General features: G+C 43.7%; 1 protein-coding gene across 15 annotated transcripts in view; it reads right to left on the bottom strand.

The window, feature by feature from the left end:
• The window catches only part of TRAF3IP1 (TRAF3 interacting protein 1), a 75499-nt gene that overhangs the window by 10062 nt on the left and 38564 nt on the right, over positions 1–26873 (bottom strand). For 6 of the 15 annotated variants that reach the window (XM_068947730.1, XM_068947732.1, XM_068947734.1 and 3 more), the window contains 2 exons: positions 17355–17578; positions 14203–14364 (listed from right to left, as the gene is read on the bottom strand). In XM_068947730.1, coding sequence (XP_068803831.1) covers positions 14203–14364; positions 17355–17578 — 386 coding nt within the window. Of the gene's footprint in view, positions 1–12336; positions 13403–13962; positions 14365–17354; positions 17579–26873 lie in introns of those variants that run through there. The other 9 variants (XM_068947740.1, XM_068947742.1, XM_068947743.1 and 6 more) reach the window with 3 other exon arrangements.

Raw genomic sequence — 26873 nt, 5'->3', positions numbered from 1 at the left:
AGAAATAACACCAGGGCAATACTCAGGCTGTAAGATCAAGCAGTCAAAGTAATCAGGAAATTGTTAAAAAAAAAAAAAAACACACACACACACACACACACAACAGTTACATTGCTCCAGAAATGTTGTCTCAGCTTCACCAAACCATTTCTGTTTTCTTCAGTGTTAAGGGTAACATATCACTTGTCTTATCTGAATTTGTCCTCATTCCTATTACCACAGTGCACTGGTCCCAAGCCACCTCCAGGGCCCCAGACACGGCAAACCGAACAGTCCTAACCCCAAAGTAGGGGTCTGGCTGGCTCCAAAAACTTTACCTTTGCTACTCCTGCCCTGCATAGGCTGTCCTGAAGAGCTGTCCTACTCGTCAGGCCCACAAATGAACTTCTGGTGGCACAAATCATTCTCTCATTCAAAGACCTGGCTTGGAAAGCCAGGTGTCCAGCTTGCAGCTACCAGAAGAAAAGAGTATGGGAGAAAGGGAGCCTTGTTATTGATACTGGAACTGAAGAAACGCTGAGAGACAGGAGCATTCACGGACCACACACTAAGGCTGGGGCACAGCAAAGAACTGCTTGCAAAGCTCTTATGTCCCAGCCTGTCCCACCAGACCATCCTTCCTCCAAACCTAAAGACACAACTGCGCAGAGCAAGGCTCGCCAAGGCAGCCAGCCTTCCTGCAATGTACTTAATGCAATGCACATGGTCCCGCTAAAGCTGCCTTCAGTTAAGCTGCCTCCTAGAAGATGGGCTGGCACAGTCCTTCAACTTGACAGCAGCTGTGCAACCAAGCAACACTGCCTTTTTGGATGCCTTTTCTGCCAGAAAAGACAGTGAATTAACGGTACGTTCATTGAACAGCTTCTTCTGCACTTCTCTAAGAACGGCTCAGGCCCACTCCAGGATTTCTGCCTCATGACTCCAGTAGTAAGCTGTTCTTCCAAATCCTGAGATTTTGGCTTCCCGCCTTTGATGTCTGCAGAGATGTCAGCCTTCCTGGCCAGATAAAGCCTAATACTATACCCAGCATTTACCACAACATTTACCACACACGGATGTCAGAGCAAGCAAGAGAACTATCATGAACTGGATGCACCGCTGGTTGAGCATTTCCTCCACCAAAAACTGTTTGACTTCCTGGCCTTCCCAATCAAGAAGTATGTCTGCAGCCTTTCCAACAAGTCCAAGAGCGTAGAAGAGAGCCAAGCTGCAGGAAACCGTCAGAGCAACTATTGCAAATATACTGAGGTGTAGAGGTCCGAAGTAAGAGCGGCAAAGAGATAGCAGGAACGTCGCTTAAGTATTTGACATGAGAAAGGGGCCTTTGCACTTGCACAAAATAATTTAGGACGTTTTTTCTGAGCAGGCTCTGGGAGTGAGCCGGAAGGGAACTAAAGTGGGCATTAGATACCTCACACGAAACCTCCCCTCCTTTTTCAATGAATTTCAGCCTTAACTGGGCACTGAAATCTGCACTTAACCCAAAGCTTTCCAAAAACGTTGGGGCCTTTAACAGCGCAACAAAGCCTCCCGCTCCCACAGTCCTTTTTCTGCACAGAAGTGCCAGCAGGTGCCTGGGACTCTGTCCTGTGTGACCATAAAACCACGCTGTTTGCATGAGCCCAAGCAGGACTTAACCCCTTCCAGAAGGGCTCCTTCCCTCATAGGCAGTGCTCCAAGCATATCCTCTCCCCTGCATCATGCAGTAGCTGTTCCCATTAAGCCCAGCAGAGCCAGCCCAGACAGCAGCAGATGCAAACGCCAAGGCTAGCAGTGGAAGCTCGTGCACGCCTTTTATTGTAGGCCGCCCCAGCACAGCGCAGGCCGTCTCCCCTCCACAGCACTACATTGGAACCAGCTGGATGTCTTCGGGTGGTCCTGCGTTCCAGTTGCTCTCCACAGTCGCATGCTGAGAGCCCACAAGCCCCGTGCAAATATAGCACATGATACTTGAGAAAGTGACATTTTAACATAATAACACATTTAATGCACGTTCCCACACAGCTTCTGATCACTCCTACCAGCAGATATAAAACCCAACACAATAGAACAGTATTTAACTGTGTGAGACCCTTGGTCTCTCACCCTCCATTTTGGCTCCTAAAGACAAGTATCCTATTAACACAGGCTCTGAGTTTACAGCCCTCAGCCTAACAGAGTTGAACATAAAACCAGCCCTTTCTTGACACTTTTGTGGAATAGGAATGGAAAGCTGAGACCCAGGGAGCACTAAAACTGCAGGAGAGCACCTCTCCTTCCCCCCAAATTACCTGATGGGTCCTGGGCTGCCATGCAAAGTACTAACTAGCCATTGTGCAGGCCATAAATTGCTCCCAGCTCAACAGTTGGCCCGAGGCAAGCCACCCTCAGCTGAAATACCTCTAGAGCCACTAGGATCCCATGGGATGATGCTGAGGCCATTGAGGGAGCATTTCTTGCTCCCCTCTGCCTTGTTCCACTCTGCTCGAGCATCGTGAAAGCCACAGGTCCATAACATTGAAAACCTGTTACTATCAGAAAATCTCCCTCCTCCCACTTTTCCCACTCCTCCCTTTTCCCCTTTCAGCAACTTCCCCTCACCAAGGCCACTCAGAATCAGACAGTGTTGGGTGCTACTTTTGACAAGTTAGGTGTCTTGATGCATCCTGCTTTGTTCTCCTGTTGGGACTTTGGACCCATGGTACACTGTTTGCTGAAGGCCCAAAGTGCTGAGACAGAGGGGTACTTTTATTCAGCTCCTGCCCTGCCAGGAGCAACAAGAAGCATGAATAAAACTCTTAGTGTGACTAGAACAAATAAACCTTCCTGCTACATCAAGCTGCACGCCCCAGGGAAGGGCTATGCATCTTTAGCCAACCTAAATAATATCTATCCCTTCTTGCAGTCTTCTCCTCCTCCCCCTCCAGGCGTAACTTTTCACTGAAGAGACTGGCCTGCAAGAGGGGAGCATAACACAGTGAAATCTGCAGAGGATGTTAAATGGAGGACAGGAAGAAAATCCCTCTGGTAATTTCCTCTGCCCTTTGGCAGAGGAAAATCCAAACACAGTTGGCTTGTAGTTGCAGAAGACAACATGGTGAGAGTCATCTTGAAAGAAAGACAAGCTCTGCATCAGGTGCAAAAGAATTCCAGATCTTACTGATATTTAGAAGGCAGCAATTTTTTCCTCTCCTATCCTTTCTTTCCTCCTGCCAAATCTCTGGAGAGACAACGGACAAAGAGCCAGGTGCAGGTTTGCAGTTATGACAAGAGCCACAAGGATTTGGTACTGCAGTTGTGTGTGTGTGTGTGTGTGTGTGTGTGTGCGTGTGCGTGTGTGTGTGTGTGTGTGTGTGTGTTCACTAGGCAGTGAATCCGTCTGAACGAGGCCATGGGTGACTGCAAACCAACACAGCTTTAAAACCAGCGCAAGCAGGAAATGAACTCTCAGCTTGTTCCAGTAGAGGCTGGAGTCAGATATGCTATATGAGAGCTTATCAAGCTCAGTCTTGCATAGCTTCACATTTTTCTAAAGTCAGAGCCATCAATTCCAACTACCTCCTGGAATATAAGCACCAGTGGGGTGACTAGGCCTTTAGCGATTTCTGTCAGTGTTGAGGCAAAGTCAAAGCTGCTCCATTACAGCATTGTATTCTCAAGTCCACATATACATTTACCACCACTTATTTTTACAAGCATTTTGTTCCAGTTGCCCAAACTTACAGTCTTTATTATCCATGTGAACGAAGGCCAGAAGAAAGGAGTCCAGCGTGGTCTTTTTATATTCACTCCTGTCAGTCAGTTCACTTTTCCTTTCCTCCTGCCATGACACAATTTAGGTACATGTTTACATATGCACATGGCCACATGTTTGAGTGCTTTGTTAACACTGTCTATTGTTTCATCAAGTATACTTGTCTCTAGTGTCGTTTATCTGATGTCTGGTCATCAGACTCTCAAGATACTTCAAGATGCCGAAGTAATCATACTTCGCTCTCTGCATCCTCAGGCATTATAGCGGCTGGATACCACTGAAACATCTCTCATGTCTCTCTCATCTGTCCTTACAGTGACAACTGCATCGTGATATCTATGATGGTCAATGAAATCACTCAGGCAGTGTAAAAGGGACCATCTTGGGTCCTTTCTCTTCCCACTGCCTCCTCTCCAGGAAAAAAACATGGTGCAAATGGTTACAGACTGAGCTTGTATTTCTTTCGGAGGATGAGGTGAGACAACGTCCAGCATTTCTTTGTTCAAGCTACTTGTTCACAGTCTGTCACTGTCAATTCTGGTTCATACCTGTCTGTTCCTATGCACCACACACTGATACTGACCCAGCGCCTACCTTAGGTTGATTCCATTTTCCAGTTTTGTAACGTGCACTGGAAGTACCTCTAAGATTATTTGAATTGGACAGAAAGACTTCCTCTCTCTCCTTAGGTTAAAGCCAGACCAGCTTGGAACCTCCTGCTCAGAGCAACTACTTCTTATCCAAACAACTTCTCTTTCCCAGACAGCTCTGCAATACAACATGTATCCCCAGCTCCTCCCAAACACAGCCGACAATTGGTCTCCTGCATCAGCAGACACTGTTCCAAAAAGCAGAGAAATCTGAAAGTACAGAAGAAAGGAAGCAGTCTTGTCACCAGTTTAATCCAACGTAAAGTTGTTAGCCAGAAAACACTCTCTGTGGCTAGGCCATGAGCCCAAGAATTGAGAGATACTGTGCAGCGCCTTCGCTCTGCTTGCCTGTACCATTTCCCATCCATTTCCTTCTAGACCAAGTCAGTCTTCTGAAACAAAAACAGCTTTGTTAAAATACACCTTTTCCATTAACCCAGTAGAAGTCTTTTCAGTTTATATTACGGTCACATGGAACTGCGACTGGCTCTTCTGCATTTTTGGGGAGGGAGGAATTTACGTCCATAATTGGCCCTGCAGACAGGAGCAGTTACACCGGATGGAAACCAAGGACCTTGCCCTTCCAGAGCAATGGAGCTCTAAAGGTGGATCAGCAGGAGACATAGAGAAGGCAGGTCCTGGTACACCCCTCTGCATGTGGACTATTTTTCACAGGAAAATGAATTGCCTTGTGCTTCTCTCAAATTTTGGGTTGTATCAGTTGTTTCAGATTTTTTAATGTAGTTTCTGCTGTGTAGATTCCCTTCTCTTTGTTACAACTGTTATTAACCTTTAACAGACCCTGCAGTAAAGACAGGCTTATGGACCCCCCCCCCAAGGTAGATTTGTTTCTTGTTTCAGTTATCACCTACATGACATCCTGTTCAGAACAAGGGGAGAGCAGAGAGCTACCCAACTGCATGTCCTGCAGGAGGGCAAAACACAGCAAGGTCTTTACAGGTCTGCAAGCTCATCCCACTCCTGCAGCCAAGTGCCCGCCTGTGTATGCCTCCATGTGTCACATCCCTCAGAAAAGTACCATGCTTCAGTGCTTGCCCTGCAAGCCTGCACGGTTGCATCTGTCCCTAGTTCTCAGAAAGGAGTTATCTAAACATTGCCCCATGCACACAGGGAGACAACATCCCCATCCCTTGTTCTGCCACCACTGGATGCCTGTTACTTCACCCTTTGGTGAAGGACCAGCTGCAGTTAACACAGCTCAGTTCTGCCCTGTCCTGGCCCTACGCAGGGCCAGCACACACTAAGCACTTCCTGGGAAATCACCTGGTCTTGTCACACATGGAGAAAAAAACATAAAAAGAGAAACCTCCCCAAAATGCCTTTCCACCAACACTTTTTCTTTAAAAGGGTTTTCCACTTCTTTAAAAGTCTTAGTATTTCAACTGAAAAAATAAAATAAAATAAAAGACTGAAAACCCAGCAGGAAGCAGGTTTTTCTTTGTCTTGAGACTTTCCACTGTGTGAGAACATCGGTTTTCCTCGTAGAAGGATACCCATTTGCAGGGCATGGCTGTTCTCCCCTGGCTTCAAGGAGAAGGCTCTTGCTATCTATGTTCAGGCATTGCTTTCTGCTGTAAAGTCAAAGATGGCATTTCTACAGCATCCAGTGCAGAGCAAAACAGGACTAAAAGAACGCAGTCCCTGTCTTTGAGGACTGCATGCACTTTCAAAGGCAGCATTTGTAATCTGCTGTGTCCCCCACAGTCCTATCCCCAGCACTGCACTTTGGATGAAGTTTCAGGTCAGGAAGCGGCTGGGCAACCTCTTCCCATTTGTCCTGTGACGCCCATGATGCGTCCTGTGATGCCTTTGGACTGACAACTGGGGAAGAATGCCTGAGATGTGCGAGGTTTCCCTAGAAGCGACCTCTGTGCAAAAACACCAGAATTGGGAGGGCTCAAAGGGGGTGGAAAGCTCCCTTGCATTGACCTATGCCAGGAGTCTCAAAGATCCTGAAGGAAGAAGTAACATCTGGTTCTTCCCCTGAAGAACACACATTTGCCTTAAAAATCTATGCCTGGCAGAAGAAGGGTTGGACTGGGGGACACTAAAGACATGGAGTATTTCCCTCACAGGACCCAGCATTAAAACTTGCCACTGAGCTGGCTTGAGCATGGCAGAGGGAAAACCCCATGAGATCAACAGCCCAGGGGCCAGCCGTCTCCTCAAATTCATTTCCAACTGATGCTCCTCAGTTACTGTCACAAGCCAAATAAATGCCAAAAGAGAGAAACAGCCTGGGAGGGAAAAACCCCACCTTGCAGGGACAAATGCACGCTCCATGCATATCTGAACACATGCTTCACTATTTATACACCACCAAGAGCCTTAGTGCCCCAAAATAGCACCTGAGCACACAAGTGACCTGTGAAAACAGCTAACAAAAATCAGTCTTCAGCCCATTCTCAGGCACACAACAAAGTTGAGTCTGTGGGACCAGCCCAGCATAAAATAACGTTAACCCATTCAACCTCTGCTTAGTAAGTCATAAATCTAAAGTGGATTTGCTCTCTTTTCTTCTTGGTAAGCATTTCCCTTCTGTGGTTGTCAGGTGTAATTCCAGGCCAGGCTGCCATCATCTCAGGTTGGGATTTGGGTATGGGGCGAGGGAGCTGATCCTTTTTTCATCACGTTAAATTAAACCATAAACCATATCTTTTAATTCTTTCTAATTACATTTCTCACTGGAAAAAGGAAGTATTATTCCTTAATATTTTCTTGCAAAACATAGCAGAAAGCATTTTGGAACAGGCACGCCTCAGCCGTCCAGGCAGCTATCTCAGGGTGCTGCAGAATGGGTCTGTCACTCCCTGGTAGCTGAAAAACATTGCAGGGCTGGCAGCTCCTTCATCCATCCCCCTTACTAGACTGACTCACCTCTGCATGTGTGTTCAGCCTCTGGAAAGAGAGGGAGCACTAATTCAGCTGAGATAGGGTCCAGATTAATCTTGCAGTATTGACCTAAGATGTACCAGTGTTGGCCCAACCCCTCATAGTCTACTAGTGGAGAAGGATGAATTTCTAAAAGCGCTAAAAACATCCATGCCGCCCTGTACCGTATGAGGTAGCATAGTCCTACGGCCGCTGAGCTCTACATAGCCACAGTTTTGCTCTGCTTCTTCTGCAGCCCTGGCAGCAACGTCAGAGGTGCTGGTTGCCTCCACAGTGGATGGACACAGGGTGCTTTGGTGAATGATGGGGCCTTTTTAATTATTAAAGCAAAGCTGTTTGCGAGCCCAGTTTCGATTAGCTTTCAATGAGCTGCATCCCCTAAATCATGCAGGCCCTGGCTGGCTTACAAATGCCAGGCTTTTCTTAACAGACGAAGAAATATTGCTATGGTTTTGCAATTATAAAGCATTTAAAAGTAATTGGCATTTCCCCCCTTACGTTCCAAGATGTGCTCAAGGGAAGTAACCCAATAGGCAAGAGACTGTCCTTGAGGTCTCTAAACTATTCTGACTTCATAAAAGAAGAAATCCAATACAGCAAATTGCACTGAGGAGTCAGCTGAAAGCAACAGCAGGCTAAGCAGGAAGCAACAGCGTGTCCCTCTCTCAGCCCTCCTGGCTTAGCAAGCACCACCAGGACTCTGTGCCAGAAGAAGTTTCCATCTGGTCTTCTGATCCCCAAGAACAGCACAGTAACTCAGTATCACCGAGCCAAATCAGGGTTAACTATAGCAAGGTCAGGCACCAGGTCAGAGGAATAAAGAAACACACAAGACAGACCTGATCCAGGGACCTGTGCTCTGCAGTTGTGTTGGAGATGGTATATCCTGGGTTGCATACACATGATCAGAAATTTGAGATTTCATTGCAAAAGTAATGATGCTCGTGTTCCCTGCTCCAAGGCTGGTGAGGATAATGAAATGTGAACCATGGTAGCACTGACCTTCCGAGTCAGCAAGGCATTCCAGAAAGAGACAAACCACATGGCATTCACTTCCAAAGCTGGAACATAAGGACTCAAGGGCCAGCTCTGGCAAGAACTGCTAATTTGCAAAATGCACCAAGGCAAAGTGATAAACCTGCCTCCAAGCAGGACAATGTCACTTCAGGACCAAAACTAGAGTGAATTCTGCCCCTAGGTGACCTGTTTGAATTAGAGAAGCTGTCTCCATTTGGAGGATACCAGTGGGGAGTGAGAATTCAGGGCTGAAGGGGTGTGCTGGGCCTGCTACCCGCAGCACCTATCTTCACGGTCAGAACACCCCTGTCAGAGAGTCTTCCTGATCTCGTAGCTATTTGGGAGTGAAGGACTCGTAGCTCGTAGATGGCTGAGATGCATCTCTCAGTTTTAGATACCAGTGAAGTAAACAGCCTTATTTGAGCTTTCTGCCCAAGGCCACTGTTACAGACAACACAGAGGAATGCACATTTCTAGGGAGCAATTCATCTGCCCTGTTTTTGACTTCAACCTGAGAATGAGGTGAATGAAGAACGTCCAAGTAATGTGATGAATACAGAATAAGCCTGCATGGCCAGTGCATTTGGACATGGGGCACCCGGTCCAGGTACCCCTCGAGTTGAGGGGTGAGGTCCCAGGTGAGCAGGGGGCCTTCTGGACCACAGTTTGACCCTCTGAAATCTAAATTCCAGCCAAGTTGCACTTTACACAGCTCAACCCTTCAGCCTGCACTGTCAAACAGAGAAAGAACTAAGCCTCTTCCATTCCCACCCTAGGGAACAGACTAAACAGCTGGAGAACTCATTGATGTCCTCAGATGAAGTCCATCTCGTGCCTAGATCAACTGTGAGGGGACAGCTCACCCGAGGCAGGGTGCAAAGAACAGAAGGCAGCCCCCATCTGAGCTCATCGCACTGTCTGCCCTCTCCCAGGCTCCTCTGCTCCTGATGCTCGGACCTGAGTCTTTTTCATCTGGGGAGGTCCCATCCCTGCTGCCCAACCTGCGTCACTCGCTGGCTGCGCAGCCCTGTGTTTCAGGATCCTGACAACAGCTGTACCTTTTTGGTTGAGAAATACTCCCCAGCCCTAAGCCAGAGGGGCTGGCAGGCACCTCCCGACCCGCACAAGAGAGAAAGGAATGTCAGGCACGTCGTGAAATACAAGTTCTGCCTCCCTGAACTGTCAGCCTTCATTAGCTCCGAAGGGGCCTGACAATGTAAGGGTTTTAAACCCCAAACCACCCTGCTAGAAAGTTTCCCTTGTTAATGAACCACCCACAAGGTAAAACGCAAGCTCAGTGCACAGGCAAAGCATCATGTGTAAGAGAAACACAGGCAGACACACAGGCAGGCAGACGCTCTTCCCTGTCCGTTTTCACAGAGGCTCCTTTCCCCTTCTTGAGGCCCAGATGTTTGCTTGCTTTTTTAGGTGCTGCATCCTCAACCTGCCTTTAAAATTAACACAGTCCTTTAACACAGTCCAATTAACACTATTTTCATTCCATCACACTGCAAAGCAAAAAATCTAGACAAAGAGCGAGCTAAGACTGCAGGAGATATTAGATGTCATTAAACCCTAGCACTAACTGATTCTTGTTTTAAAGTGATATATGATGCAGAAAGCAAACAGTTATCTGGGGAGCACAGCCAGTGCGTTACTATTATCACTGCAAGCAGCCACGGCCTGGGATCCTTCCTAACAGCAGCCGCATAAGCAGAGAAGAGAAAGGTGTCTCTGTCCCAGACAGCTTGTTCCTCCCTCCCCTTCTTCTGCCTACTGAATGGTACATTTATAGCCCCATCTGGAATATATCTGGGCTCATGGTGAGGCAGGCAGGGCTTCCACCTCATTTCAGTACCAGAAAATGGGTGCCTGAAGATGCTAGGTGACGTCCCTGAGGTCTCCCAGAAAGCCTGTGGCAAGCAGGGAACTCAACTAGTGCCTCCAAGTCCCAGGTTAATGATCAGCACTATACTTTCTGCCCCTTTTCAAGGGACAGTCACTTCTAATGCAAGGACAGATTAATGCATGGGTCTTGTTGCCATGTGAGGAGCACACAGCCTTCATCAGCAAGGGGGAGATGAAAAGAAGGGGACTGGTGAAGGGAATATCATGAAATAGAGTAGCTAAAGGAAAGGAAAAGCCAGGTTTTAAATCTTCTCTGACCCAGGGCAGAACTGTTACCACTTCACATCCCAAAAGAACACTTAAACACTGAGCTACTACATAAAAACAGGTTTCCTCCTACCGCTTTCCTGACAAACTCAGTCCAGCACAAGTGGTCCAAAGAAACCACATCGGAGGAAGATCTTGTCTGTGGATGTGAAAGAGGCTTGAGAGAGGCACCAAGCATAGGGGACTTGGAACAAGTCTCCAGGCACTTTTAAAGGGGGGCTTCTGGCAGTGGCAACCGAAGCACCTAGGGACTAGGGGCCCACAGGATCACACACCAGCGAAGCAGGGGTTTGAACAATCCAAACAAAACCTGTAGTTTTGGATGTAGGCATTTAAAAGGGCCAGGGAGGGCAGGCAGGCATGGGCACTCGGGCTCTCCTGTGACTCCAGTCTCGTCTCTCTCTGCATTTCAGGCTGGCACTATAACACATTTTCCGTCAGTACAGAGGATGATAGGCTCCGTGTTTCCAAGTTAGGCTCCTGCAGCTGCTGCATCAAATCAAGCATAGCCATGTTACGTGTGCCAAAGGCATTACTATCTCAACTGGCTCTGCGCAACAGCAGGAGAGCATCAGAAGAGTATATCAACCTGCCAAAAATACCACGTTGTACAGATCAGCAGTGACCAGTCACACCCCCAAAAATCTTTGCAAGTCTCAAAGCACAGACCTCAGAGCTGGTAGGCATCAATGGTCAAGAGTTTCACCGCTCCAGGATGGAGTGGGTGTAGACACCCATCCAAGTCCCAAGGCATGCTAAGCAGTGACAGCTCCAGTGACTCCTACTCACCTGCTTCTTCCAAAACTGAAAGTAGAGATTATGTGGAAATCGCATCATTTATACCTCCACAGTTGGTGAAATAATATAGCCCTGCATGGGAGAAGCATTCAAACTGCTCAGAAGTTATGTACTGGCCGTCCCTTCTTTCCCCATCAGTTCTGTGCCTCGGGTTTCTGCTGGACATCCTGAAGCCCTTTTCCTCCACATGTGTGACGAGATCTGCAACACAGTGGACAGGCTCCAACCCTGCGTGAGCAGGGGAGGGTGGTAACACAGGGCTGCGTTGCAGTTTCACACTAGCAAGAGTCATGCCTTTCTGGAATCTACTCAGACCGTGATGCTGACTTTTTTGCTTCATGCTTTTAAGTCCAAACATTGAGATAAAAAAAATAGAGGCAACAATTCAAAAGCAAAGAGCACAATGTCATGTACAGTTAAGAATACAGCTTAGAATACTTATCTTATTCCTTCACAAGTCCCCAACTTCCTCTCCACCCACAACAAAATCTCATGCAGCAAAGCACCTTGCCCTTACAGCGTCAGAAGCTAGGATGTAGCTCCTTCTAGAAGCAATAAACTGCTGATTGCTTTGGGTTCAGAAACTGAGTGACTTTACACTAAGCACTGAATTTCTGTCACAGTCCCAAGTCCTGGAGCGAAGTACCTTCAGGCCTGACCCCAGATCACTACATAGCAAGCAAAATGAAAAGGAATCTTCCTGCACTTCCTCATTCATTAAAACACACACACACACACAAAAAACCCTTTAAACATCTGTACTTAGCATACTAAACACTCAAGCTACTTTGTGATTATCTATTTGGTAGATTTTTTGACACATGCTAGTCTCTCTTGAAATGGCTCATCAGAGAGAGGTCAGCTGAATTCCCACAGTGCTTCCCAGAACAAAGCTTTCTAACAAAGTCAGCAAAGGTTTTCCAAACAAAGTTTTCAAAAACAAGTCTTCCCCCAAGTATCCCATCTATCCTTTCAAAAGATACTGCTACTGTTCCATATCCCCTTCACTTTAAACCATGAATTTTACAATGCAAACACATCACTTCCTAGAAAAATAGGCAATCATTTTTAATGATTTTATATAAAAGAAAAATAATTTTATGATACAATTTGATGCTCTGTACAGTTACACCCACATTACAGTGTACTTGTTATACTTTTCTACAAAAACAGTCCTAGCCATATTTACATATGAAGCAAGAAGTCTAAGCAAATGTGAAGAACTGCAGGGGACTTATGACATGAAACGTATTGCAAGGGAATGAATCTTTGATACCCAACTGCCAAGCACTATACAGGGTATAGTTACAGAATATTTTACCTAGGATTCCTCTGCCTATTGTTGCCTTAAATTTTCTTGGCAGTTTTCACATTGGTTTTCAGGGAAAGCATTCAAATGAATGATTTTGCTTATGTTACATGCTAAAAAGCAAAACAAAGTGGTATTTGTAACAGTTATTGATAAATGAGTATTCTGTTCAAACAATTCAACTGTGTTAAAATATCACGCCAAAACTCATCATAGTGAGGAATACATGAATCCAGAAAAGAGCGAACCAATAACTTAAAGCTACCAAGTGCGTACCCACACAATTTTTTTATAGACAATTTAGATTGCAGCTACTTTCATTGGGCTTAGATAAGTGAAACACTGTTTTGAACTACTCTAAAGTTTTCAGTAAGTCCTTAAAAGTCTCCATAAGTTGCAATATGACAAGACCAAAAGGTGAGATTTATTCAAACAAATCTCTCTCATTATGTCTACTAAGTCATGCTTGAGAGCCCTGACTAAAATTGTATCAAAAAGGGTCCAAATGCCACACACACACACAAAAAAAAAAAAAAAAGATTTCCCAGTTAAAGAAGGAAAAAAAGACGACACCACCGGTTCCTACACAATCCAAACAACATGGGAATAGAACATGTATTTGTACATTGTAAAAATCTTCAGAGAATAGCCTTGGAGGGGAGTAAAGCCTTCTGTGCTCAGTGCAGCACCAGGTAGTTGTGTCTATTCTAATGTACTTTGTAGATTTAGGAATAAGTATGGCTGGACTTTAACATGCAGTACACTCAAGCGGTCAGCAGGAAAAATAGTACAGACATCTGTAGTCAACTAAAAAAAAAAAAAAAATCAGTGAAATTATTCACATACAAAAAGTTGCAGGAACATGCATTGGGGAGGAAACGGGTACTTAAATTAATCCTTTCCAAAGGAACATATGCAATAAAAATAGAATTAACACCTGCACAGATAAAACACTTTTGCTCCCTTACATGGTGATGCTCGTATTGCTTTTTCAAAGGTTCCTAATAAGATTCCTGATAGCTCTGAAAACATGACATCATCTCTGTAATGATGTAAAGAACTGCCCGCTACACAAGGCTTCACTTCTTGATCTCAAGGTATTCTTTTATAGATTTCTTTACAAGACCTCTAAATAATGAACAGGACTATGGAACTTTCTAACCTGCAGGGATCTCAAATAGGTTTTAAGGGGGCAAAAAAACCCATCTAAAACTCCTTTTCCTTGACAACATGTTCAAAATTAACCTCAGTGGGCATGAGTAGAGGAAAGGGATGCAGAGTGGGCCAGCTCAGAAACTGCCCTGAATAGGCCAGGAATGAAAAGGGGGCTGCAAAGTCCTGGTAAGGAAGTAACAACAGTTCACATCTAAAGAAACAACTTATTTTAATAGCTCTGTAACTTGTATACTCAAATAAATATAACTTTATCCTGGGCAACAGCAGCCTCTAAAGATGAATGTAATAATGGGATTTCAGATTCTGTTTAGGCTTCTGGTCCTTAACGATTTCATACTCGAACTAGGCATATCTTAATTTTTCTCTGCTATTTTGCTTTTATTTGGTAGGAATGCCAGTCAGTCCCAATGCTTTTTTGTTCTCTTCTTCACCTTTTTGAAGACAGGTTTATGTTAAGAATCATCTTCTGAACTTTTTCTTCGTTCTTTAAAATATTAGCTTTTACAGCACAGATCTTGTCTTGTTGGTCTTTAATCAACTGTTCCAGTTCAGTCAGTTCAGCTTTTAAGGGCTCTACAGCACTGTCTGTGATACTGAAAGAGACACAAAGAGCATAATGTTACTGGAAACATTATGCTGCTTTAGGTTACTTATGCCTTGAAGAAAGTATATTCAATACGTGGAAGCTTGCAAAGAATTTAAGCTGTGCCCACCCTTCCTGAAAGAGAGAAAGTTGAGAATAAGCACAAAGGCAAAGCTAACAACACGGACAGAGAAGAATATTGTTCAGGAGAGATCACCCACAATTCAACAGTAAACATTAAGTTCTTGGCTAACCTTGCTTTTCCAGTAAAATCTCTTTGCTTTGCAGTTATTTCACCCTGCACTGTGTATCCGTCAAGCACTTCTTTTATTTTACCCAGCCAAGAGCTGCAATTGCCTGGTGTACAGACTAGCTGGTGTTTGACTGTGTGGGACACAGCACAACAGGACATCCACCTTTTACTGGGGCCTCAGGTCCTACCATAACACATACGGCAACAGCCCTCCCTTTAGGCCTCATCAGAAGAGTTTTAAGGAGAGAAGCACGTTGCAGAGATGAAGATATATGAAGTAAAGATGTTCTAGGCATAAGGAAAAGAAGGCAGAACAGAAAGTGAGCTTCAGAAAGTTCACCCATAAGCAGAGTTGATCCTGTCTCCCATTTAGGCATTTCTGTAAAGCAGGGGGTTAACACTGCTTTTCCTGAGATGCCAGCTCTCTAAACTGACTATTTTGGGGACGGAAAACACTAGCAAAGCTGTTGCCAATCAAAAGATAAATGAGTCATGGAGCCACTTTTGCTTATTTATGTTGACCCTAAGGCTAACGCCTGACCACCCACTCCCAGCCGCCTATCTTGACAACTCTCACTCCGTTTTACTGCGCTGGGAAAGCAAACTATCTGACTGCAGAATGGCAGAGAAACAGAAAGAGAGGGTGGAGAAAAATAAAAGCACTCAAAAAGAACTTGGAAAAGATGATAGGCAGCAATGTGGCTTATAAAACTGGGAAAGGAAAGTGCTCAAGACTAGCTATTTCCTACAAGACACTAAGGCCAGCAGCACCAAGCTACTACAGGCAGAAATCTGAGCGAGGGCAGAGGTAGATGCAAAACTGACCCATCACTAGCTAACAAGAGCAGGCAATCCCACGCTAATAGAAAATTTAATAAGGGAATCCTATGCTAATAAACCACAAGTGCACTGATGCATTTTAAACATACAGGGCTGTTTGGCTTTAAAACAAACGTGCCCCTTTCCCTAGTGCTTTACTGATCTACAGCAACGCCTAACAGCGAGGGAAGTGATGGACTGAACTACCCGTACTGTCATTCTGAATTAACTCAGTTACTTTGAGGACTCATTAGCTAAGGTCTACATCTCAGAACCATTTAGCTTTCCCTTCCTTTCTACCACATTAGAATAAATCACAGAAAAGTACCACTGGAAATTGCACTAACATTTTCCCAATGGGATCCTTCAATTGTCTTTCACAGAAGCAAAGAAAACAGAGACATGCGTCCAAATTCTACTACATATGGGAAACATTGTCTTCTTCATGTTTGATACTGTGTAATTCTTTCCTGAAGGATTTGACATGCCATAGCATTACAATGATCTGATTAGGATTTCATACTAAATCTTGTGAAGTGCTGCAGTCTTAGCTTGTTGAAGGGAACTGAAAGACTCTGATGAAGAGATGTTAGTCTGTCTGCAGTCTCTCATGAAACAGCTGTCCAAAGCTTGGTTTGACATAAATCCCCAGACAACATCAGCTGGCCAGTTCCTTTCTCCCACCCTCTCTCTCCTTCTGCACCAACATCAAGGCTACAGTCTTGTCCAGAGCACAATCTGTCTGGGAAATTAGGAGACACAAGAAGCCAGCTAAGCACGTACAGTCACAGTGCAGAGAAACCAGCTGAAGGGCAAATGACTTGTTTAGCAAGGCCAAAGTAGACCCACCGAGTAAGCACAAGACTGGGGGAAGTCCTGAGCCTCATTTTCTTTTGCCAGGTGGTTAGGACTTTCTGTGCAAAGGTAAGTGAGTCAATGCCTCAGTTTCTCCAACCATAAAATAAAGTCAAGCACCATTTCCTTTCTCTTTGCAGGGGTGTTGTGTTCTGGGGTCAACCAGAATTTAAAAATTTCCCAAGGTTTTTGGGCAGAAGATGCTATATAGGGAAGGTGCTACAAGGAATTAGCATTACTATAACTTCTATGTGAACCAAAGTCCTGCTTCCCACCCCAGCCTGTGGACTAAGCCACCAAATTTCTAACTTTTAGCACGTTACTGCCTACCAAGACAGCACTTGGTTAAGAATTCCACTCAGTGGCATACTTTCATCTGTATAAATCAAGCACGTCATTTCAGAGAGCAGCAAAACTATCCAGATTGATTATTAATACAAGAAGATAGACATCTAGCTCTTATTTAAGATCGAAGGACATACAATTGGAGGGAATTTCCATGTCCAAGGAGAATAAAAAGACACGCTAGTGAGGTAAGCAAGGCTTAAGGAAGCCCTTCCTAGGTTTGACCTCCTTGTTTCTTAAACTATATTTGTCACCTTCAGTCTCCTGGCTTTCCAATGTTGTGTTTTAATCATAAGCTCACTGCAATACATGCTATTAATATCGCTACAGAATGCATAGAATTCTATGGCACGTAATCTCTGTGGCTGCAAGAGAGTAGGTTGTGATTTAGGAATCCACCGCTAGTCCCCATTCCAAACCTAGCTTTTCTACTGAGGTATTCCCCCTCATTACTCCTTATACATTCATGAAAAGGACAAAACAAAACATGAAGTCCTCTCATCTCACACAAACATTTGTATCTCTGCTGTCACATACATTATGTGAAATTCCTTTAGGAATTGAACACTTCAGGAAAAAAAAAAAAAGACAAAGCAAACATGACAGATGACAAATTCATTTTTAAAAGTGAGTAAACCTCTCCCTTCTCCCCAAAACAGAAACTTGCCTGAAGAGGAAAGAAAAAAAAGAAAAAAAAAAAAAATCAAACTTTCCCTGAACACACTCACCTCTGTTCTTTCTGCAGAGCTTCTGCAAGCTGTCTGTTCTCGTGTCGCCACATCTGCAATTCGTTCTTCATGGCATCCATGTCCTCCTGAATGTAATCCATGATCTTGCCAAGTGGAAGGGAACTCCGGCACAGTGTCTGAATAGAGACCTGCAGTTTCTCAATTTCTTTGGCTACTAAGTCTCTCTCTTTCTTCCTAGCTGCTTCTGACACAGAGGGTTTCTCCTAATAGAAAGGATGAATAAGGAAAGCATCAAAATTAGGAAAAGCATCTGTTAGTGTCTGCTTAGCACATAGCTGTGTAAGAGCAGTAGCAGTATTAAACTGCTTTTCAGATCAGGAGTGCATAAAAGTACAATTAATTTGATCCTGTAAGTGACCTCACTACTCTGATGTTTTCAGCATGATCTTTCCCAAACCAATGGGCGGTGGGAAGAAAACCTCCTCTTTGTTCGTAAATTACTTCAATGCATTTCTACACCCGGAAAGGCAAATTTTTGTGGCATAATGTGCCAGCATTAAACAGAAACCCTCGACACCTATGCAATACTCAACAATACCTTTGTTATCAAGCTGCTGCTCTGAAGCAAACCCATCTATATGCGATCCTTATTCATGGTTGAGTTCCTCAGGGGCCACATGGCACTTGAAGACAACAGTTACAGAGCAAGTACAAAGTAAGCACCCAGTAAAACACCTTATGTCAGTCTCTAATGTCAAGTGTAATCACTGCTGAAATTATCGACAGCACAGAAACAACCAGAGTAACAAGAATCAAGTGCCACATTCCCTGTTCCTACCACATGGCTTGAGAGGTAAGCCACAGAAAGGAGACAGACTTGCTCTAAGGAGGAGGACCAGCTACAGAACCAGACCAGCTACAGAACACGTGGCCAGAGAAACACCTAGCTGAGGTCGGATGGTCTCTGTCTGGGGCTGAGCAGGTGCAGCTCCACACTTGGCCAATTCACCTGCCTCCCCACCCCAGCACCTCTGTGAACTGCTACTGCCTGTCGGCAGGTTCATTGTGTTCATCAAATACGCACATCCACCCATCCTCCCACTGTGCATTTGGGCTGGATACTCTAACGGGACAAGACTAGAGGCAAGACTGGGACAAGACAAGACTGGCTGAGCCTGTTCAGAGCTCTGCACAAGAACCTCTTCTGTCAGTGGATTTGGCATTTAAGTCAGTAGTGTTGCAATTCACATTGCATAACAACCCTAAAAAAGGTCACGCTAAACTCTAGAGGAAGAGGATTATGATTTCTGGAAGGCACTATTTTTGGAGAAGCAGAGGCATCACAGCTCATGATGTCAGGCTACCATGTTAGGCACCATAAGCATTCATTGGACCTGGTTGAGACAGTGTTCTCCTGCTACTCTAGAGTGACAGTGGATGCTCAAGGGTATAACCTCCTTTCAGCATATCACTGAAGTTGCCTGAATCGCTCCGTTCATCTCTCCACTATCTATATATGGAATTCCATCTCCTAATGCTGGCTCTAATAATAGCACTTAAAGTTGCATAACAAAAATAGATGGCGGTTATTCCATTCCTTGTAGGTCTGTTGACAGTGGTTGTAAAAATCATGCAGGCTGCAGATGTGGCCTCAATAAACGGCACTACGCAAAAATAATTTGCTCTTGTGCACACTTCCCTCATGTGCAGCCAGCAGAGTCTCTGCGGTCAATCGCTTGAAGACTCCTAGCTTACTTCATGTCAAATACTTTCACTGTATTTGCTCAAATGGCTAAATCACTAAGAGCAAAATGACGCCTTATCTCTAATATTCTGTAATAATTTTATTCCAGCAAAGCCTTCCCAGTAAACAACAATCACCGTAACAGAAAAGCCAACTGCTTTTTCTCCCCCATTAACAAAAATAACCTTTTCTTTCTTTCCTTCCAAGATCCGTACGGATCTAATCCTCAAAAGGAGTTTTTCTTTAAGACGCACAAGCTTTTCAGTAAAGTTTATTTAAAGTCATCTCAGTTATTTAATGTATGCCGGAAAACTAGAAAGGTCTTTCTTTACCACCTCAGCCACAGGATCAACCAATTACTAAACACGGTTCCTATCGGCTACATAAACACAGAGGTGGCAGTGTGCTCCTCTCTCCCTGGGACACAAAAATCGACCACGCTGTCCCCTACTGCCCTCCTACCCAATTGGCCTGTCTTCCTGTGCAAGCTGTGGGCTGTTTGTTCAGCTGTGTTTGGAGGCAGCAGGGACTACTGCCAAACACATTTCAGCAGCCCTTGGCTTACCGATGAACTCAGATATAGATTTTAGAAAAAAACTTCTAAAGATTTGAAGGCTGAGATTTACTTACGTCTGAAGCTTGTGTTTTACCACACACACACACACACACACAAACACACAGAGTGCAGGAAAACCGTGGGACTTCTGAGCGCAATGTGATTTTGTAAGTTTAAATTTGTTTAATTAGGAACCGGGCTGAAGTGACAAATGCTGCTGAACTTGTGACCTTGCTTCCTAAGTCAATTCACAAGTGCTGGCTAAACTGTTAAAAATAACACTCATCTTAATTCCTTCTCGCTCGACCCATACCTCTCTCACAGGAGCAGGTGTTTCATTAAACCACGTTACACACAGCACGGTATTCAGACACTTTCTGGAGCCATCCGTGTGTTTGCTCTCCTTTACAAGGCAAAGACGAAAGCACTGCTTTCCGACTCTTTGCATCCTCCGCGAGCCGGGAGGACCCCACTTGGCAACACAGCCACTGAGGGTTGGGAACATATTCTCTCCTGAATCGCTTCTTTGGCAAAGCGGCGGGCAAAATAACCCAACAGCGTTCCCAACAACTTTGTCGGCACCCTTTCCCTCTCGGTCTTGCAACCCGCTTGGATCTTTGGCACAGGTGTCCCCGAAGGCCCAGATTGCAGAGCAGAGTTCTGCACCCCACGCATCGACTGGGGCTCGGCATATCTCCTAGGGTTGACAGTTTCCCTCCCGGGAATTTTTTTTGCCCTAGTGCCTGCCTTGTTACACCTAGTAAAGACATAGTAACAGAACTACACTGTTCCAGAGTCAAATCTTTTTTGCTCACTTTCTCTAGTCTAATTAGGTTTTCCTAGTAAAGTTCTTGCTTTGTTATATGCTCCACCAAGGCCTTAGGAAAGTTTTAATCCATGATACCATATGTTCCACATGTAACTGAGAGGTTATCTCTAAAGAACATTATCTTCAGTTCAGCAGCAGAGCAGGGTTATACAATATTCAAGAGCTTCCCAGAAAAAAAGTCCCACTGCCTTGTTTTTCCTCTCCTCTTAAACGCACCATCTCCTTACCGCTTTCCTCACCCCAACCATTATAAGAACTCGGGGCCAAGAGCGACGGAATTTGTTGCAAATACAACCATCTCCGAAGCAAGAAAATCCAGCCAGTCAGTTATCTGAGGGTCTAGCTATGTGTGCGAAAACATGAAGAATACTTCACGTTTATTTTACAAATGCTGAGCTCACGGTTTTACAGTCTTGCAATCCTGAAGTGACCTCCCTGATACCTCGGCAGGCCTAGCAGCCACGCTTCTCAACACTAGCAAATGCAGCATGCAAATAAAACAGAAACAAAAAATCCACAGTTCAGTAAACGAGTAAAGGGCAATGGGCTATTTTAAAACTACAGAGCCAGTTAACAACTTGAAATATCCCACACTAAAACACACAGCTGCTCGGAAAGTTCAAGCGGAAATAAAATGTGGCGAAATATTTCCCATGAATCAGTGGGATGTATTTAAAGCGTGTTAGTAAATAAGAAAAAAAAGTCACATTGCTGTTCTCTATTTCGTCGTTACAGTTATGGGTTAAAATTTGCATGGGACACTTTAACATGCATGAATTATGGCAGATGGTTTATTAAAACAAGCAACGTGGGTGGTAAGAGTCCTGCATGCCACCTTTGCTCATTCTGCACAAACATGTAACAGGATATATCCAGTTTTAAGAAAAATGCCAGAATTTGGAATATTCCAGTCTATTTAATTAGATCATACACCTCAATGACCTCTCCTTTCACAAAACCCAATCAGTTATCCCTGTATAAAAGACAATATCACTTCTGTAGGCCCAACATGCTTCCTTTCCTTCGTGTTTTTTGTAAGGCACCAAGATAAATGTTTATTTTGGATTCCTGCGAAAAAGTCTGCCTTTCCCATTACCTCAGTCCAAAGTGAACACAATATGCACTTGGATGCAAGGATTTGAGAAATCAAAAAGCAAAAGCTTGCTTTTTAATTAATAAAGGGGAAATTATCATCGAGGCCCCCCAAACCACCAGAATTTACTTATGTTTAACTTCCCCTTGCTCAAGCAATTAGTATAAATATTAGAGCGCACCCAGCTCTATGCAATGCATCATTCACAAGACATCCACTTCTGACAGCCACGCTGTTGAACGCATTTGAAACGCCTGACGTCTGCAAAGTTAAAGAGGTGATATGATTTTTAAACTGTTTGAAAGGTTTATTTCTAGAATCAATATTTGACTACTTTTATATAGCTTCTCCTTCATTTCCATCAATGGTACTTTTTTTTTAAATTAACAGTTTTTAAATACGAATCAAATGAGAACAAACATACATCAAAGAGTTAACAGTTTCTACAGCCCCTTTTAACTAATGTATTATGTACCATTATGAAAACAGACCCAAGTAATCACAGTTTTATTGAGCTATACCATTTCCCTCCTACCCCTTTCTATAGCAAGGGCAGGACAGAAACCTCATTTTGGACAAATAATTTTTAGCCATTCAAAGCAAAACCAACAATGTAGGGTTTTTTTTTTTTCTTGTAGCAAATATTTTTTGATCATAAATGGTGTTTTCTTTTCCTGGTTTTTCCAGAGCCTGCATTTTAAGTAGATTGTAACTATACACTAGGGATTATCAAAAGAAACTCTTTCACAGAAACACAAGGAAAACAGTAAATGTTAAATCATTTCAAATGAACAGGATGCTTTTTCTGCTTATGCCAGGTACTGAGTTCAGCAGCAGGCCAAGGAATCAAGAGATATGTTGTTCTTTACCATTAGATTTACCAAAGTCAATCTGACCTGCTTAAGAGTTGAAAGATGCCAAAAGGCAAAAAAAGTATTGCTGGGGGAAGGGAGGAGTTTTAAACGTTCATTTCAAATTTCATACCTATACAAAGAAGTGGCATTTACAGAAGTAAAACCCATCAGCCCCCGTGAGCCAGTCTGTCTTATGTCACAGGTGCTCTGCGCTGAGCAGAAGTCAGCGTGTAAAACCTGACGCGTTCGGCGCGACGTTCAGCAGGCTAAGCAAAGCGCGGCGAGCCTGCCCGCAGGCACAGCGGGAGACAGCGCTAGCGGTACCCAAGCAGCTGGACGAAACACAACGCAGAGCATTCCCTTGGCCACCGTGGCGCACTGGGTGCCAGTCCCGCACCACCCTTTGCAGTAATACAGCTCTGTGGTGGAGCTTTCCTTTTCTGCTCACGCTGCCGAAGCTTTGGGCCCGTCGTGCCCTCCTTTCCTCGACACAGCAGCCTCTTTGCCGTTCAAAATGAAGCGGCTGTAAGCACGTCCCTGGTGCTCAGGAATTGTTTTCTCACCAGCCTGGGCCCCCGAACAACAACACCCTGGGCAAATTCACTCAGAAGCTTCTTCAGGTACTTGAAGAATCATCTGTGCTGTGTCTTCTACAACACACGTTATTGCCACACAGCTGACACATCGCAGCCCTCCTTAGCTATGCAAATAACAGAATATATAGAAGTGCAGTAAGACAGCTTTCTGTTTAACATACCCATCTGTCTCATATTGTATCTCTACTATACCCACAGGAGAGAACGCTTTGTGGCTTTGCGTGCAACAGCAACGGGAGCCATGACACCCGGAACATCACAAGAGCGACACAACTCCTACATGCACAGCTTTCAACACAACTACGTGGTGACGACAGGGTGTTGGCGGAAGTTGGTGGCAGCGATGAGCATGCAGCAAGGATATTCAAGTACATGTTCATCCACTTGAAGCTCCCATGATGCCTGAACAAAAGGTTACTGGCTATAACCAGACTGCTGGGTAGGGTACTGTTCATATATTAGAGGAGCTGTGCGTTCACCATGCTTGCCCCAAAAATTTGCCACTGCAACTTTATTCACAGCGCTGTGTTAACATCACATCTTCATAAACAGCACTGCCACACATGGAAGAAAGCCCTTCTGCAGGCAATTCCTATTAAAGCTCACGTTAAGCATTTCTTATGACACAAATTGGCAGGGTGCAGAGAAGCTGTGGGCTTGAACAGTGAGCCTCACCAAAATACTCGAGTGGTGGGACGTATGAATGCACATGGGTAGCCTTACATATTACTAATTGCGCCGATGGGCAGGGGACACCCACTGTTGTTCATTTGATGGATTAATATAAAATTCCATGACCTTAAGAACTTTAAATAAACAGAATCAGCAACGAGTATATTTGTTCTGGACTGAGAAGTACCAACTTTATTTAGAATATTTGTAATTAAAGTTAATATTATCCAGGTGCTAAGCTATTTAACATCACTTGTTCCTAGCACAAAACCTCAAAGCTGCTTCTTTTTTAAAGCCTGTGAACTGTATTTGGTAGTGCAAAGATGGGAATTCTGTGATCCCACTTGCTTAAACTATTTAATAACCTGCCTACATTTTCCACATATCAATAAATGAAGTGGAATACAAAATGTAACATCTGTTTCCTCCACTGTTTAACATAAGGGGGTCAGATTCTAAACAAATACATTTAGGAAGTCTTTTTAGGAATTTGTTAGGCTGAATTCAGCTAATCAAGACAGCAAAAATCTTGTGTATTTCCAGAGTGACCTCTTTGTTTGACCTGAAAATTGTGTATATTATTTTAAGTTTCTGCACATGCAAAATCTACATGATGAAAGTCCCGGTCTTTCCTTTCCTTTTCTCTTTCTTTTCTTTACAAAAAAACTTTTATTTTAAAAAAGCAAACGCGTGTTTGGGAAACTCAGCACAGAAAAGGCTTCAGATGTGCATTTGTAACACAAACAAATGCTTCTCTGCAATCAGCAGTTAGAAGCAAAGGTGTGAAACATCCCCAAGATTTCAGCAGTGTTATGCTTTGATTAAATACTCATTTATCAATTTACCTAACTTTTAGTTTCCTAATCGACAATAAATCAAGTAAATTCGTTCATCAGTTTATTATTGAATATTCACCTTGATAAAGCCAGAAGATCCAGCACTCAGACTACAAAGATATCTTTTTCCCTTTTCATTTTTCCAAGTCATATCCTAACTGCCAGAAGAATAAGGCTTTAATGGCTAATGAATATAAGTTAGGAAAATATTTCATTTCTTTTATAACTATGGAATAGTTTAACAAAAACAGGGAAGATATGCATACGTACCCATAGACACCAGGATAAACTTTATTTCATCAGATGATGATTTCCTAAATTATCTCATTCCAAAATACAGAAGTACCATTACATTTTATTCTCTAGTGCATAATACAGTTTTGAACACTGCTGCACACTGATGAAGAAGATATTTCTTCTGGAGAGTTTGATGGAAAACAAATCAAATAAAAAAAAAAAAACTAACTGAGAAATGACCAAAACTCAGTCTGATACTGCTTCCCAACAGACTGCAGAGCTAGACACAGCACACTGGCCAGAGTTCACTGACCAATTCTCACAGTCCCATCAACCTAAGAGGACATGGTGCCATTTTTCTGCCAAGAGCACTTGGCAGGAATAAACCACTTGAAACTTTTCTTTCTTTTTAATTGCTTTTGCTGCCTCTTTCCAATGACATTCCACAGACCAGTAACATAATTATGTCATATTAAATTATAATTATTCTTCCCAAAACTTTGGGTCTGCAGTCTCCCAAGAATGAATCCTGCCATTCTCTTACTCATTATCTCTGTAACATCTCTCATAGATGAGGCATGCTCATGACTCTAGGGCCACGTGAGTATGCCAGACACCCACCTGCTAGCCTCAACATATCCAGTCACTGAAATATTTCCAGAGACAACACCACACTGGAAATGTATTTTCTGCTTTTACTTCCTTCTGCATCACAAGTGTCTTTATCCTCTAAAATAAATTCCCAGATTTCAATAACCTCTCCAGCTTGTGTTTTCTGACCTACATCTGTCAAGTTCCTGTCACCAACTCCAAGCATTTTAAAAATCACCTTTTCCACTGTTTTTTCCTTCAGCTCTCAAGAAAACTATGATTCTCCTCCCTGGATCACAACGATTTCTTCAACATAATTTGAAAAACAGTAGCAGAAAAGAAACCTAGTACAGTAGCAGCCAGCTGCTTGGATTTGCGATCAGATGATATTCCAGCAGCTTAGAGTTGCATGCAAGTTCTCATGTGATAGAGTAGGAAGTCAGCATGTTTTTTTTCCAGAATGAGTTGTCTATTATCAGTGCTGCTAACATAGATCAGTGTTTCAAAAGATGCAACAAAAGACAAATGAGGACTGAATGGACGTTTTAGAGACTGAAAATGTGCACTGGGACTAAAGGCTGATTGTAAAGGGACACAATTGTCCACGGGCATTTGAAAAAGGGAATAGTTTTAGTTGGTTTACATTTATGCAGGGAAAAAAACAAAAAATTTAGAACAACCACCAAAGGAAGTTTCTCGAGCACGAAATCCATGAGATTTTGTTAAAACTTGCCCGTTGTCCCTTTCTATGTCCGATGCTTATTGTATCCTGTCAACTTACGGAGCAGCATAGCCTAAAGTACAATTATGTACTAGCAGAAGAAATTAGTAAATGAACTAAAAATGACGTCCCAAAATTTAATCTGAAGATTGACGATTAAACAGCACCACCTAGTTATAAAAACAGGAACAGCTGTATCTCTTGTTCTCTCAAGTGCCAGCTCAACATACACTCCAGTAGTGAGCTCTAGCACTACTGCATAAACAGAGTAATATCACCTTTTAACCCTTCATTTCTCCAAACAGTTATACAAAGACAGAACTTACTCAAGCAGGCAAATTTTCACATCAGACTTATTCGTGAGGAAGAGCCAATAATTTTTCCATAATCAGTAAACAGATCGTTCAAGTTGCGCATTTGTAACAAACTGTGTAATTCAGCGAGTTGGATAAAACTGTGTCTATTCAGAACATACTATCAGCAGGAAAACTGACGGTATTTTCCTATTTTAGGAGACATTCATTTTCTTCACATCAGCTCTTGCAATATGTGAAAGGAATTATTTTCAAGCTGAGCGAGCCTGGATCTCAGACAGTTCCGAACTGCAGATAGGAAGATACTCCCTCAAGGGCCTGATCTGCCTTCCTTTCTCAGCTTGTTAGGGAAGGAATGAAAAGGCTGGTCTCTGTGACAGCATAACCCTTTTACCACTAAACGGGAAAGCATACGGGAGCGTCTCTGTTGAAGGCAAGAGACTGTTGATTTTACCCTCCCAAAATTCCAATCCTAAAAGTTAACATCGTGTCACTTTTGCTGCAGAATGCTATAG

Source organism: Struthio camelus, chromosome 6, assembly GCF_040807025.1.
Source record: "Struthio camelus isolate bStrCam1 chromosome 6, bStrCam1.hap1, whole genome shotgun sequence".
Classification (NCBI taxonomy): domain Eukaryota; kingdom Metazoa; phylum Chordata; class Aves; order Struthioniformes; family Struthionidae; genus Struthio; species Struthio camelus.
The sequence above is the reverse complement of the archived record's forward strand: the minus strand, read 5'-3'. Positions and strand labels throughout refer to the sequence as shown.